This window comes from Etheostoma spectabile, chromosome 2 (genome assembly GCF_008692095.1).
Source record: "Etheostoma spectabile isolate EspeVRDwgs_2016 chromosome 2, UIUC_Espe_1.0, whole genome shotgun sequence".
Lineage (NCBI taxonomy): Eukaryota > Metazoa > Chordata > Actinopteri > Perciformes > Percidae > Etheostoma > Etheostoma spectabile.
The window spans coordinates 4,179,284-4,191,783 of NC_045734.1; the positions used below are offsets into that span (position 1 = coordinate 4,179,284).

The window sequence follows — 12,500 nt, forward strand, 5'->3', positions numbered from 1 at the left end:
TCGCCATTTCTAGTCACTGGGGGACCACAGGCAAGCTGGGGGAACTCATATTAATTTTAAAAAAAAAACTCATAAAGTGACATTTTCATGCCATGGGACCTTTAAATCTTCAGTGCGTAATTTTTTGACATTAATGAATGTCCGTTACATTCAAGCCATTGCCAAATGAGGTGATACAAAGCTAATGACGACTAGCAGTGTTTACAGAAGGCTTGTATAATGCGGACGCACCAACAGTTTTGTTGTCATCACTTAGAATTTCTCATGGGGGCGACAGTAACTACGCACTATAGCTTTACAGATATCAAGAAATTAAGTTAACGACAATCATGATCGGTGACTGAGTGATCATTATGTTTGACCTTTTTGTCCTTATACATTGGACAGGAGCTGGTAGTAGCACTGAGTCACCTGGTGGTGCAATATGAAAGCAACTTCTGTACAGTTGCCCTCCAGTTTATAGAAGAGGAAAAGAACTACACAGTGCCGTCACCAGCCAACACCGCAGGTACTGTACACACAAACCCACACACACACACACACACACACACACACACATAGAAGTATACTTATATATATATATATATATACTACTTATATAGTTAGCTCTTAGTCAGCATAAATTACCTGTTGGTAGTAATTGGTGTAAATCTTGGGAGTCACATTGCCTTCACAGTGTTTCTGTGACCATTGTAGGAGAAATATAATGTAAAATCATCATTTGGTTTTATAGTTTTGGTCATTCTTTTCTTTCTTTGTTTAAAACTGACTTTATTGAATGTTCCAAGATATACAAAAGAAAGATTTACTTTTATTTGTTCTAAATTCAACAAGCAATTTGCTGTATTTTATCAGAATACAGAAAGCCGCAGAACTGAGTACACTTTTCTGTTTATTTATCGTAAGTAATACTACTAATAATATTCAACATCGTTAATGCATATTGTATACTTTCCTCAAATCGTGCAACCCTACCTTGAACAAATCCAGTCAGATAATGGAGTGTTACTTATTCTAACATTATACTCTTTACAACATTTGTTTTCACTTGTTTGGAATGATGCTGGCCCTGACCTTGGCCCCCTGCTGTGTTTGCGTCCAGAGCCTGGTAGCCTGACTCCGGTGAGGGACAGCCCGGCCATCCCACGCCTGCGATCGGTCAACTCCTACACCAACATCAGAGCCGCTACCACTGCCCGCAACCTGAACAAGAGCCTGCAGAACCTAAACCTCAATGAAGAGGGTAGGAAGGGGGAGGGAGTGCTGGGAAATAGAGCGAGTGAGAAAATAAGGCAAATGAGAGAGAGATAAATAAGATGAAGCAGAATAGTAGATAAAGTCGTGGGAGGATCGATTGAAGAAAAAGAAAAATGAAGAATTAATCAGCTGAATGTCAGATATTTATTTGAGAAGAGACCATTAGGATATTGTATTGTTTGGACAATGGATGGAACCGCCCTTGGGCTTAGAGCTTATTTTTTATTTATTTCTTAAAAGGGGACAATACATATTAATGAACATATTACAATTAAATCTTCCCATGATGTAGCCCTTAGGCTAATTTCCATCTGCAGACCCCCTGGCAGGTACATGGTACACAAAAAAATAATAAATGCATACAAATACACTATACCCAGGCTAAATACAGAGAAACAAGGACAAGAACAGTGATCACATCAGAACAGACAGTAAACAAGAAGGAATGGAGGAACCAAAGGACATATAGAGACAAAAAAACAAAAAAATAAAAACAAAACACAAAATCGACTATATTACACAAACCACAATTTTGCACATGCCCTGTCTAACCTGATATTGCACTGACCCATATACACCACCCTATATTGCACTGACCCATATAACCCACCTATATACACTGACATATAACACCACCCTATATTACCATGACCCTATAACACCACCACTATATCACGACCATATAACACACCCTATATCACGACCACTATAACACCACCCTAATTACACACCATAAACACCACCCTTATTGCCACTGACCCCATTTTAATAATGCAGTAACTCTGTTTACGTCTGATATATAAAAATTCACTAAACATGAACAAGTTTGTGTGTCTAGCCACACTTTTAAACGACTCCTAAAGATAGGAAGACTTGTGCTTTCCCTCACTGATTGTGGAATACTATTCCAGAAGCTCACCCCCTGATATGACAGAACGTTCTGTGAAAAGGCGGTTTGCCTAAACGCCAAGTCGCAATCAACCTCTCAAGTGGCTCTAGTCACTCGAGTCCCGGCAACACTGCTAGACTTTTGTTTAATAAAATCACTCAATGGTGTAGGCGCCAAACCAGTATAATCTTATAGATTAGACAGGCTGATTTAAATAATTTGAAATTAGCAAATTTAAAAGTTATATTTATCTCAAATTTGGCAATGGTGATATGATGAAGGTTTCGTCTAATATTTCAATTCTTTTGTAGCATACTTTGATTGGCTCAATAGCAGCGTGACTCTTATAGAGACAACTTGTGATACAGTACTCAATATGAGCCAGTATCATAGAGTGCAGGAATGTAATCGCTGCTGTATCTGTTAATGATAAACGAACCTGCCTAAAATTCCGTATATAACATTTACTGTTTTCACAACTTTTTTAACGTGTTTTTTAAAGGACAATTTCGAGTCTATCATTACTCCCAAATACTTAAATTCCTCAACATTAATCAATTCTAGTCCACCCAAGCGAACTTTTACAGCGGTCACGGTTGTTTTAGGTTTACTAAAAAACATTGATACATTGATTACTTGTTCGTTCTATCATTGCCATTCCTGAGGCGGACTCAGTAAGCATTAAAGGTGAACTTCATTTTTTTTTCCCAACCTGGACTCTATTTTCCTATGTTGTAGTGTCTAAATGACTGATGGAAACAACAATCTTTGGCATTGGTTCAGTATTAGGCAGGAATGCTTCAGTCGGCAGTCAGCAAAACGAGTTGCAATGTAAATGAATGGGGCAATTGTCCAGCTTGTATTTACATTTGCAAAAGTGCGTGTTTTGCCGCTAACTCAGATTAATATTAAGTGTCTGACAAGTGACTGACAATGGAAGGGATTTCTAAGGAGTTTGACCTTTCTGTTAAAGAATAAGATCCTTTTTTAAACATAAAAAAACATGTGAAATTGCGTTTGCTAAATCGACCAGACTTCATGTAAATAATCTGTCATTTTAGCACCTTGAAATACAATTCATTCAAAGTCAACGGAAAGAAAAGAAAACTATGAAAAGCCGTTTTGAGTCGTCTTTCCACTTTTCCAACAATCACAACTCTAGTTTTGGTTGAAATAAACACATATTGCTTCTATATATGTGTGGATTTAGCGCTAGCAACCTTAAAGCGGTTTCTGAAAGGTTTTAAAAAGGTCTATCTCTGTAGAGATCCTTTCCATAATGTTTTCATACACTTAGCTTTTAGTGGAGCAAACTGACGGTGAACATTTGCCCCGTTGGGTTACATTGCAGCCTAGTCTGCTGCTGTCGGTCACAGGGTTCATGCTTAACACTGGACCAATTTCAGAGATTGGTTGTTTCTATCTTACACACAAAAACATGGGAAAATAGGGTCTAGGTTGAAAAAGAAACCCTTTTAATAAGACTTTTCACAACCATCAGAGCGGTTGTGACCATTTGAAGAGATAACAGTTCAGTTTGTTGTGTTGATATTTGTTTCAGCTCGTATAAGAAACTGGAAAATGCTCATCATTTCTGTCATCCATGTCGTACAAATGTGTCTTGTGGATAAATGCCAGAACACATGGACCATTTATTGTAACTTATCAACATTTTGGCTTCCAAAATGATCCTTGCTTTTTAGTGGTGAACTTTAGCTCTTTCCCAAAGCAATCCCTATCCACTATTACTTCAGTAGTGAAGAATCACTCCACATAAAGCAGTTGGAGGACACACTACATTCAGGGGTCGAGCAGCAGTACCCATCAAAAGGGATTTTAAGTGGTAAAACAGCTTTACGTAAATTAAGTTTTTTGTTTTCCAATTACTGCCTCAGACTACAAAAAACCTTTTTAAATGGCTAATGTCTCCAGAGAATGGTCAATTACAAATTTTCAGCAGTTTCAAGGTAGGGTAAAAATGGCCTCGGCTCTCATTTGGATTATCATGGGGGAATCTCGGTTTATGAAGCAACACTTCCAAATATTCCTCCAGTAACTCAACGTTGGGTTCTGCTTCGCCAAGGTCCCGCTGATATCTGCCTCAGTGACAAACTCAGGGGCACACTGGGAAATAATTTCATAATTTCCATCCCAGCTTTTGGCACCAATATAATGCAGATTCAGGAAGCAGATGTTCTTTCATTTTATATTTAGTCACACATTTGCCAAAAAAAAAAAAGGAGAGTGCACACAGGGACAGCAAGCTGCTAGGCTTCTTTGTCTCTGTTCAGTCGAGCGAATGTGCAGACATAAGACTGCCTGACCACCAGTGGGGGCTGGGAACTGTCCATGGTGCTGAACTGTTGAGACCAGTCCCAAGAGTTGTAATAGGAGCAGGGTTTAGACTGTGGCATGCACTCCACACTCTCAACCCTGAGCAGGAAACATCCGCCACCATGAATCCTGATAGACGATCGGCTCGCTGAGCTGTTGTATTGTACATTATTATGTTCTTTACCTGTAGATACATTACACCTCCAAAAACAATGATTACTTGCTACAAATTTGTAATTAGTGCGTGCAAATACTGTCAGATAATGGGAACACAGAAAAAAAAATATTTAAGAAATGTTTTTAGCTGTTCCATTTTTACTTCACTTATCTGCAGTGTTGGGAAGGTTACTTCGGAAATGTAATAGATTACCGATTACAAGTTCCCCTATTTAAAATGTAACAGTAGCGTAACTATTTGAATTACTTCATCATAGTAATGTAACTAATTACATTTAATTACTTTTTGACTACTTTTCAAATTGTCGCTACAATTTATTGCAGTAAAACTATTTTGTTACTTAAACTAGATGCATACTTATGAAAGATAACCCTAATGGCATGCAAACTAATCATGTAATGATGAAGCTTTAGTGGTGTCACCCATGTCCACAGCTCTGTGAGCACGTCCTGCTGTCACTTCAGAGCTCTTAACCTCCTGTTTGAGTCACCGCCGTGTGATTCAGACAGCTAAAGCTAACTGCCCGCCCTCTGTCTACCAATGCCAGCCTGAGTAATGCCTCTGCCCTCAGTGATGTTAAATCACTGGCTCTTGGTGACGCGTGTAACTTACTGCCGACACCATTCCTAATTCACATTCTCAGTGCTTTTCCAATATGCGGTGGTGTTTATCACCAATAAGCACCGAGCAGAGCGAATTTCCAGCTTCTACCAATCTCCATTTCCACATTTTCAGCCTGCAGCCAGTTTGGAGAATGCATGGCGTTTGGGTATGTGTGAGTCAGAGTAATGTCTGTTGATAAAGAGAGTTACAGCGGGAGATGACTGAGCCTGACAGCTGAAATTAAGCTATGAGCTAAGTTGTTGTCCAAGTATAAGGATTTCTTACACACCTCACGCCTTACTGGATGATGCTTTGGCTATTGGCTTTTTACGGCAAAAATAATTATTATAAACTTTATTTATACAGCACTTTTACAGCCGCTAAAGTGCTTTCTAAACAAAATAAGAGCCTTTTCTTCCTTCTCTTCAACCGTGTATGACATTAATGATGATCATGATTTTGTTTTGCTGATTTGATCTGAGCGTTAACCGTTAACAAATTGTATATGTGTGCATGTGTGCTTGCGTGTGTGCGTGTGTGTATTCAGGTGGACCAGCAGCCTTCTCTCCTGGTAACCTGAGCACCAGCAGCAGCGCCAGCAGCACCCTGGGGAGCCCCGACAATGACGAGTACATCCTCTCCTTTGAGACCATCGACAAAATGAGACGGGTGTCCTCTTATTCTTCGCTCAACTCCCTCATAGGTAACAATATGGATTTGATATGCGATATGATTTCAGTTTTTGTTGTATGGCCTGGCTCAGGTTAAACTTCTTTTGGGAAACATGATCAAACATAAACGATGAATGCCTTACACTTTGTTTCTATTATCCATTTTGAAAATGGAGCTTGTAAGTCACAACAGAAATACAAACATAAACTACTTTTCATGTAGATCAGTGCATATACTACAGTACCAATACCAACATTTTGGCAGTATCGGAGGCTTTTCCAATACTGGTATCGGTATTGAAACATCTCTAGTAACAACTAGCCAGTAGTGCTTCCTACCAGTGGTGGTAGCATTAGCACTGCTACTACAGTAGACTTCAGGCAGGGTGAGATATATGCCCGCCTATGTGTTTTATTCCATAAAACTGTTTCATTTTAAAATTTTAAAGGGGAAACTACATTTATTTTTACAGTTTACATTTGAAGTGATAAATTCACTTTAATAACGTTCCGTTTACCCAACTTATTTAAATAGCCCACGTTACTGTATTGTGTGAACAGTTAACGTCGGTTAATATTGTATGGTGCGTTTTCTCTTGTGGCGGCCAAAGGTCATTGGTCTGGAGCATAGCAAACGGAGCTTAGCAACTGGTTTGGTTTAAAGAAATGCGAACAACCCAGAGCCTTTTTTTTACTCCTATCCTGGAGTGTATGTGTGGTGTAGCCAGACCTTATTTCACAGCACTGTGGTAGTAGGTCTGGCGATGAGAGACTATGATCTATTTTCCATACTGTATTTCCTCTTTTAACAGTATGCTAGTTGTGCATCTAGAAGCTGTTGGCAGCATCAGTAATGGACACTCCCATATGGACTTAGCATGAGAGAAAAACAGGGAGGAAAAGTAAGTGGCCAGCCGAATGTGATGGCATCAGAAAGGAAAACCTCACGCAGGTGAGGGTGAAAGCCCTTAAACGAGAGAGGCGACAGAGAGGAACGCTCCCAGTCCAAGAATAGAACTAGTGTAAAAACGGTTTGCAGATGTGTAAAGGACAGCAGAGAGGAGGAGGGTGTAAACTCTGTGAGCCACCAGGGACTATTAAATTGCTTTTCCTTGTACACTGAACTCCAACCCGCTCACTTTTCCCCTGCTCTCGGCTGATTGGCGGGTTCCACCATGCGTCCTGACAGCCGGTTTGTGTGCGAGCAAGAAACCCATTAACTTACTCTCACGCCCCCTTCGGGAAAGGAGAATTCAAATCTGGGGTTTCCCTTCTTTTTTCCCTCTCTCTCTCTCTCTCTCTCTCTCTCTCTCTCTCTCTTACTCATCGTTGCATTTCAAGTTACAAAGCACTTGTAATTTCCCAGCCGCCCTGTCACGTCCCAGTATGTGACTTTTGCACGGCACAATGGGAAATGAGTCGAAATGGAAAATCGCATGGAAAAGTAAATTGAGCTCCGGCGAGCAGGGAATTTGACTTAGCATGAAAGTAGATTCAGGAACTATAATGAAATTTCCTTTTCAGCTTTTTTTTCCCGATCTATTCTTCAAATGAATGCCACCTCATTTTAGGTGTATCGGTCCTGATGAGGAAACAGCCCAATTTCCTCTGATCTTTAAATTAACTTTAACACAATCTGCTGTGTAACCCTGAATGGAGTTTCACTCCAACGCATGTGCATATTTTGTTTTGAAGTTTCATGTCCACTTTTCACTCTCACAGACACACAGACAAAGTAAAGGCAAAGGTAATGAAATATTTTGTGTGCCTGTTTACCTCTATGGGAAGATATATCAGGTCATCTTCTAATCTGGGATTTATCAACTACAATTCAGCCTTGTCAGCCAGCTGTTCCAGTAGGAGAGGTTTAGCATTCAATGCCCGCTTAAACCTTTTTCAAATTGCTTGTGGGCCTTAGTGCAGACGCTAGGTCCCTGCGTAAAACAGGTTCAAAGACATATTGGCCCCTCGCCCACTAAGCTGTTTCCCCGCCACAGCTGAAAAGCCTCCCCAGCTCACTTTTTGATAACTTCCACCTCACAGTGTGCTGCATGTATAAATAGGCAGGTCAGTGCAGATGAATTGATGATATCAGTATTAAGGAGCATAAAGAAAAAGCTAAACTACGTACTTGAGTGCCGATTAGTGTTGAATATCATGTTCTGTTCGCATTCCCGTTTCTCTGTTTTAGTCACTCTTCTTTTATTTTTAAAAAGACCCCAGGCCGGAGTCGAACCCCAGCCCGCTGTGTCGAGGAGTAAACCTCGACACACGGGCGCCCGCTCTACCAACTGAGCTATCTGATTGCCCAGTTTTCAGTTATCTAGCTCAGCCGAGATCTCACTTGTCAATTTAACTTTTTTGTTGTCTACTTCAGGGTTTTTCCTGCATAGAGAATGTTTTGGCGGCCCCCACAAAGAGGTTTAGAGCTCTAGGATGTCTGATTTTCAGCAGCCAGCCTCCCTCTCATCCCCAGCTGATATACTTTACACATGCTGCGATTTCCTTGCCATAAATATAACCATTTTACAATAGATTGGTGCCTAAAAATGTATCAGAATGCAGGAAAAGTTTTTTACACTTCAAATTTCCCCCCCATGCTTAATGCAAAGGCAAATTCTGAGCCAGGAAAAACCCTGCTCATGCGCTTCTATCTTTTTGTTTGGTTTGAAGTTTTCTTCATAAGACCCTTGGGGCTTTTGTTTTTTATCTCGTCTAAAAAAATGTAATAACTTGTTTCTTTTGGTATACAGCAGTATACGTTCATTCTCAGTTTTGTCACATCTATGTTTTGCAAATGTTGAGAGGTAAAAGTGGCCTGTGTATTATAGCTTCAAAAAGCAAATTGAAACAATAAATGCTAAATGCAGCAGCTGGGAAGGATAACAAAACTGTAGGCGTCGGCGTTGGGACCGTTTTTGTAGTGATTTATTGATTTGCATTTTAAACATTCATTTTTTTCTTTGTTTGTCTTTGCCTTTCTATTATAATTTGGACAGATCCTACATCACTGTAAATTCCATGCAATGTTCACTGTGAGGCTGTAATGGAAAAGAAAACCATATTTTTGGATTAATACAGTTGAGGTTCAAAGTTTGTTTTTGAGCTTTAACAATTATGATGACGTAAATGTAAAGCTGTAAATTGTAGTGATTGGTGAAGCTAACAAGCTCCCAGTGACAATGGTAACATGCAGAGGTGTGGACTTGGGACTTGGAGTCAATTCGAGTCACCGTTTTGATTACAAAAAATTAATTAGTTGAGATTATATTTGGACGTGTAAGTTACTGACTTGAGACATGATGACTTGGATGACTTGCGTGTATTCATAAGTTCGAATGTTATCTGTTAAATATAAAATAATTTAATTTAATGTTAACTATCAAGTCAGCTATGCAGCGGCAGCGGAATCATGATTGGACAACTCAAAAAGCTCCTTGGTATGGGATTGCCGTGATTGGATGACGACCCTGATGGGCTACTAATACCTTGTGTCTTTTGTCTTTATAAAGACTGGATACTACAAGTAAGAGTAATTTATCTTGCTTTGGGATCTGGGACCTGACTTGACATAACTAGTGACTTGACTTGCCTCCCCCCTAAAAGAAAACTTGAGACTTGGACCAAATGACTTGAGACTTACTTGAGCAAAGATGCCTTGGTCTGTGGTCCTCCTCCATAGCCCCAAGCACAGGGCCCAGCCACCACGGCCATTCGCCTTTTTGGAGCCTTAAACAACTGAATCTAATTCCACGGCATCCAAAGATATTCAACTTAAAGCCAGAATTGTCAAGTTAGATCAAGGAATCACCAAAGTCAGTAGGATTTATTCTCTGGACAACATGAATGTCATGGCAATCTCCCCCCCACCCCCCCTTGTATAATGCCAACTATGTTTTGGGAGGTAGAGCAGGTTGTCTTCTTACCACAGGTTTGATCCTCGGCTCCTGTCCACAAGGCAATGTGTCCCTGAGCATGACTCTCAGCCCCAAATTGCTCCTGATTGCCAGCACCTTGCATGCTGCCATCGGTGTGTGACTTTACAAATGGGTGAATGAGAAGGAAAGTGCTTTGGATAAAAGTGCTATACAGAGCCATTAAATGCCTGATAAAGGCGTCTGAAGTAACACTTTGCTTAACAATTTCTGTACTTGGCACTTTATATTTTGTCACATCAAAGGATTCAGTTCTACCTATGTTAGTGTATTTAAAGCCCTCTCCCATTTAAAGAGCTTCACAGTTAGGATTGTGTGCTGCTTGCACTGCTTACTAGCCTAACGTTGTCATTCTATTCATATGAGTCTGATACTCCTCCATTGGGCTGTGATTGTAGGGCGTGCTTTAACCAAACCGGGAAAGAAAATGCCTCTGCACTCAATTGGAGAGACCTACAACCAATCAGAGTAACAGAGTATGTGATGTACGTTGAACTTTTGCCGAATCCCATTGGAAGGACTTCAACAACATCTTTCCGATCGACAATCGCCTTGATCGCGGTTCTCTGTTCCTCTTTTAAAATGAATGCGCTGTCAATGTCTTCTCTGACAGACGCGATGGCAGAATCTACAGCGGCAGCCGTCTTTGTTGTAAACAAATTCAACCCAAGCGCTCTTTGGTGAAGTGGTGGATTACTTGAAGTTCGGCGGGCATCCAGGCTCTAACTGCTTACATCTCCCCATGAAATATATCTCAAATACGCCTCACAGGGGAGTTTCTTCTCTGCTTTCAAATGTTCTGATGCATTTGTTTATGCTTTAAACATTTACAACTTCAAAAAATGGCTATGCAGTGTTAAAAGTATTTTATGTCATCTGCCAGAATTGAAGAGGCCATAAAACCAAGATGCAGTGGTTCATTTAGACAATAGTTAACATCTTTACTACTGTACATCCATTCCACTGTGCACAGGTCTTGTGTCAAGTCAGGACAAGTCACTGGTGCTGCGTTGAGCCAGTGAGTAATGTCAGCCGTCATGTGTTTCCCTCATGTGGACAATGTAGAGGCGGTGCAGTGGTAATTTGTGTGCACCCGTAATGTAGCGTGGCAGTTAAATGGGAAAGGAACCATATTTCACATTTATCAACTGGCTGTTTACTGCGGAAGCCTAGCCATCGCTAATCATATCCTTCCCCTCAGGCTACAGCCTAATCACCTCTTCAACTCCGTCACTCGCTTTTTCTTCCTCTGGCCCTCTATTCTTTTCATCTCTTTCCTCTTCCTTCATTCTCTCTGCTCCTCACCTTCTTTTCAGATTCCTCCTTGTGCTTATCGCATCCGCCTGTATCCCCCCAGCTGTAGCTCTCCAGCCTCCTTCCATTTTTTTTTTCTCTCCCGTCTTTGAAGCTTGGGACCATTGAACCCTCTTGGCACTCTCTGGAGAGGAGTGTGCACTCTAAGAGGACCCAGGCTTCAATCATTCCCACTTCTCCACAGCACCCTGAGGAGTTTGCAGCTCCAAGGCTCGGCATGCATGCGTTGTGGAAAAGTGAGGACAGGGAAGCGGGGAGAAAATAAATAAGGAAATGAGATGTCCTTCCACATCAGGTTTACAGGACCACTTGCATGATTAGGAAGATCTGAGGGGGGGAAACCGCAAAGTGAGTGCGGAAAAGGATAAATGGCAGTTGTAGAATATTTTACCGCTCAGTGTCCATTAGGGAGAGGAGATTGAACCTGACCGCAAAGGGACATTTAAAAGGATGAGACAAAGCAAAAAAAGGCACAGCAGCAGGGAAGGAGGCTCAGCGCATTGCAGAGACAATGTGCCAGTGCAAGTAAAGACCCAAATAACGGGGGGTGGATAAGAAGGAGGTTGTTGGTAACATAAAAGAAATGCAAGACAGACAGGTCGAAGCCCCATACAAAAATAAAATAGAAAAAGAGGGATGGAGAAGATGGCAAATGAGCAAACAACTAGTCAAAGGTGAAATTGAGAAAACAGTCACCTTTCACTGTAAAAACAATGCTGAAGATTAGAATTGCGACAGATGAACAAAACCACCTGACAATAGGAGAGGCTTTGTTCATTTGTATTCATAATGGTGACCGCTGACAACAATAAAGCTCCAGTGGAGGAGGGGAACCAGCTGTGTGTGTGTGCGTGTGTGTGTGTGTACACGCGCGTGTGCGTGCACATGTGTTGGTTAATGATGTACATTACCTGATACTGGAGGTAATTTTCCCTCTGCCACCTCAACACATCCAACAATTGTAGAAGAGGAAAATGACTGGGGCGGGTATCACAGTGCTAATGAGAGAATCGTACATTCCCCTTTAGCCGTTTGCTCTGCTGTGGTAATGAACTTGGATAGGAGTTATGAGGGTTACATCAGTGTGATGTGCTTGTTGGGTGTATTGAGTGTTTTCCTCTACTGTATGTGTGTAAGATTTGCAAGATTTCTACACCGTATGGAATTTGATTTTAGTCATTTCTAGGCCTGGATAAATATGGAAAACAGACTAGGGGCGAGTATGGACGAATATTTGTTTCCAAAGTTTTGCCCCTATTCTGTTTTCTCAATTATCTACAAACAAAATGATCGTACAAGCAGAATGTTTTTCACGGCGT

General features: G+C 40.9%; 1 protein-coding gene and 1 long non-coding RNA gene across 6 annotated transcripts in view; one reads left to right on the forward strand and one right to left on the reverse strand.

The window, feature by feature from the left end:
- The window catches only part of LOC116702704 (uncharacterized), a 10,439-nt gene extending 5,628 nt beyond the window's left edge, over window positions 1-4,811 (reverse strand). Inside the window, exon 1 of the long non-coding RNA XR_004335236.1 lies at window positions 4,800-4,811. This is a non-coding gene — a long non-coding RNA (uncharacterized LOC116702704). The remainder of the gene's footprint in view (window positions 1-4,799) is intronic.
- rptor (regulatory associated protein of MTOR, complex 1) overlaps window positions 1-12,500 on the forward strand; it is a 212,559-nt gene that overhangs the window by 148,403 nt on the left and 51,656 nt on the right. For all 5 annotated transcript variants that reach the window (XM_032536773.1, XM_032536784.1, XM_032536782.1 and 2 more), the window contains exons 19-21: window positions 388-508; window positions 1,103-1,243; window positions 5,809-5,964. In XM_032536773.1, coding sequence (XP_032392664.1) covers window positions 388-508; window positions 1,103-1,243; window positions 5,809-5,964 — 418 coding nt within the window. The remainder of the gene's footprint in view (window positions 1-387; window positions 509-1,102; window positions 1,244-5,808; window positions 5,965-12,500) is intronic.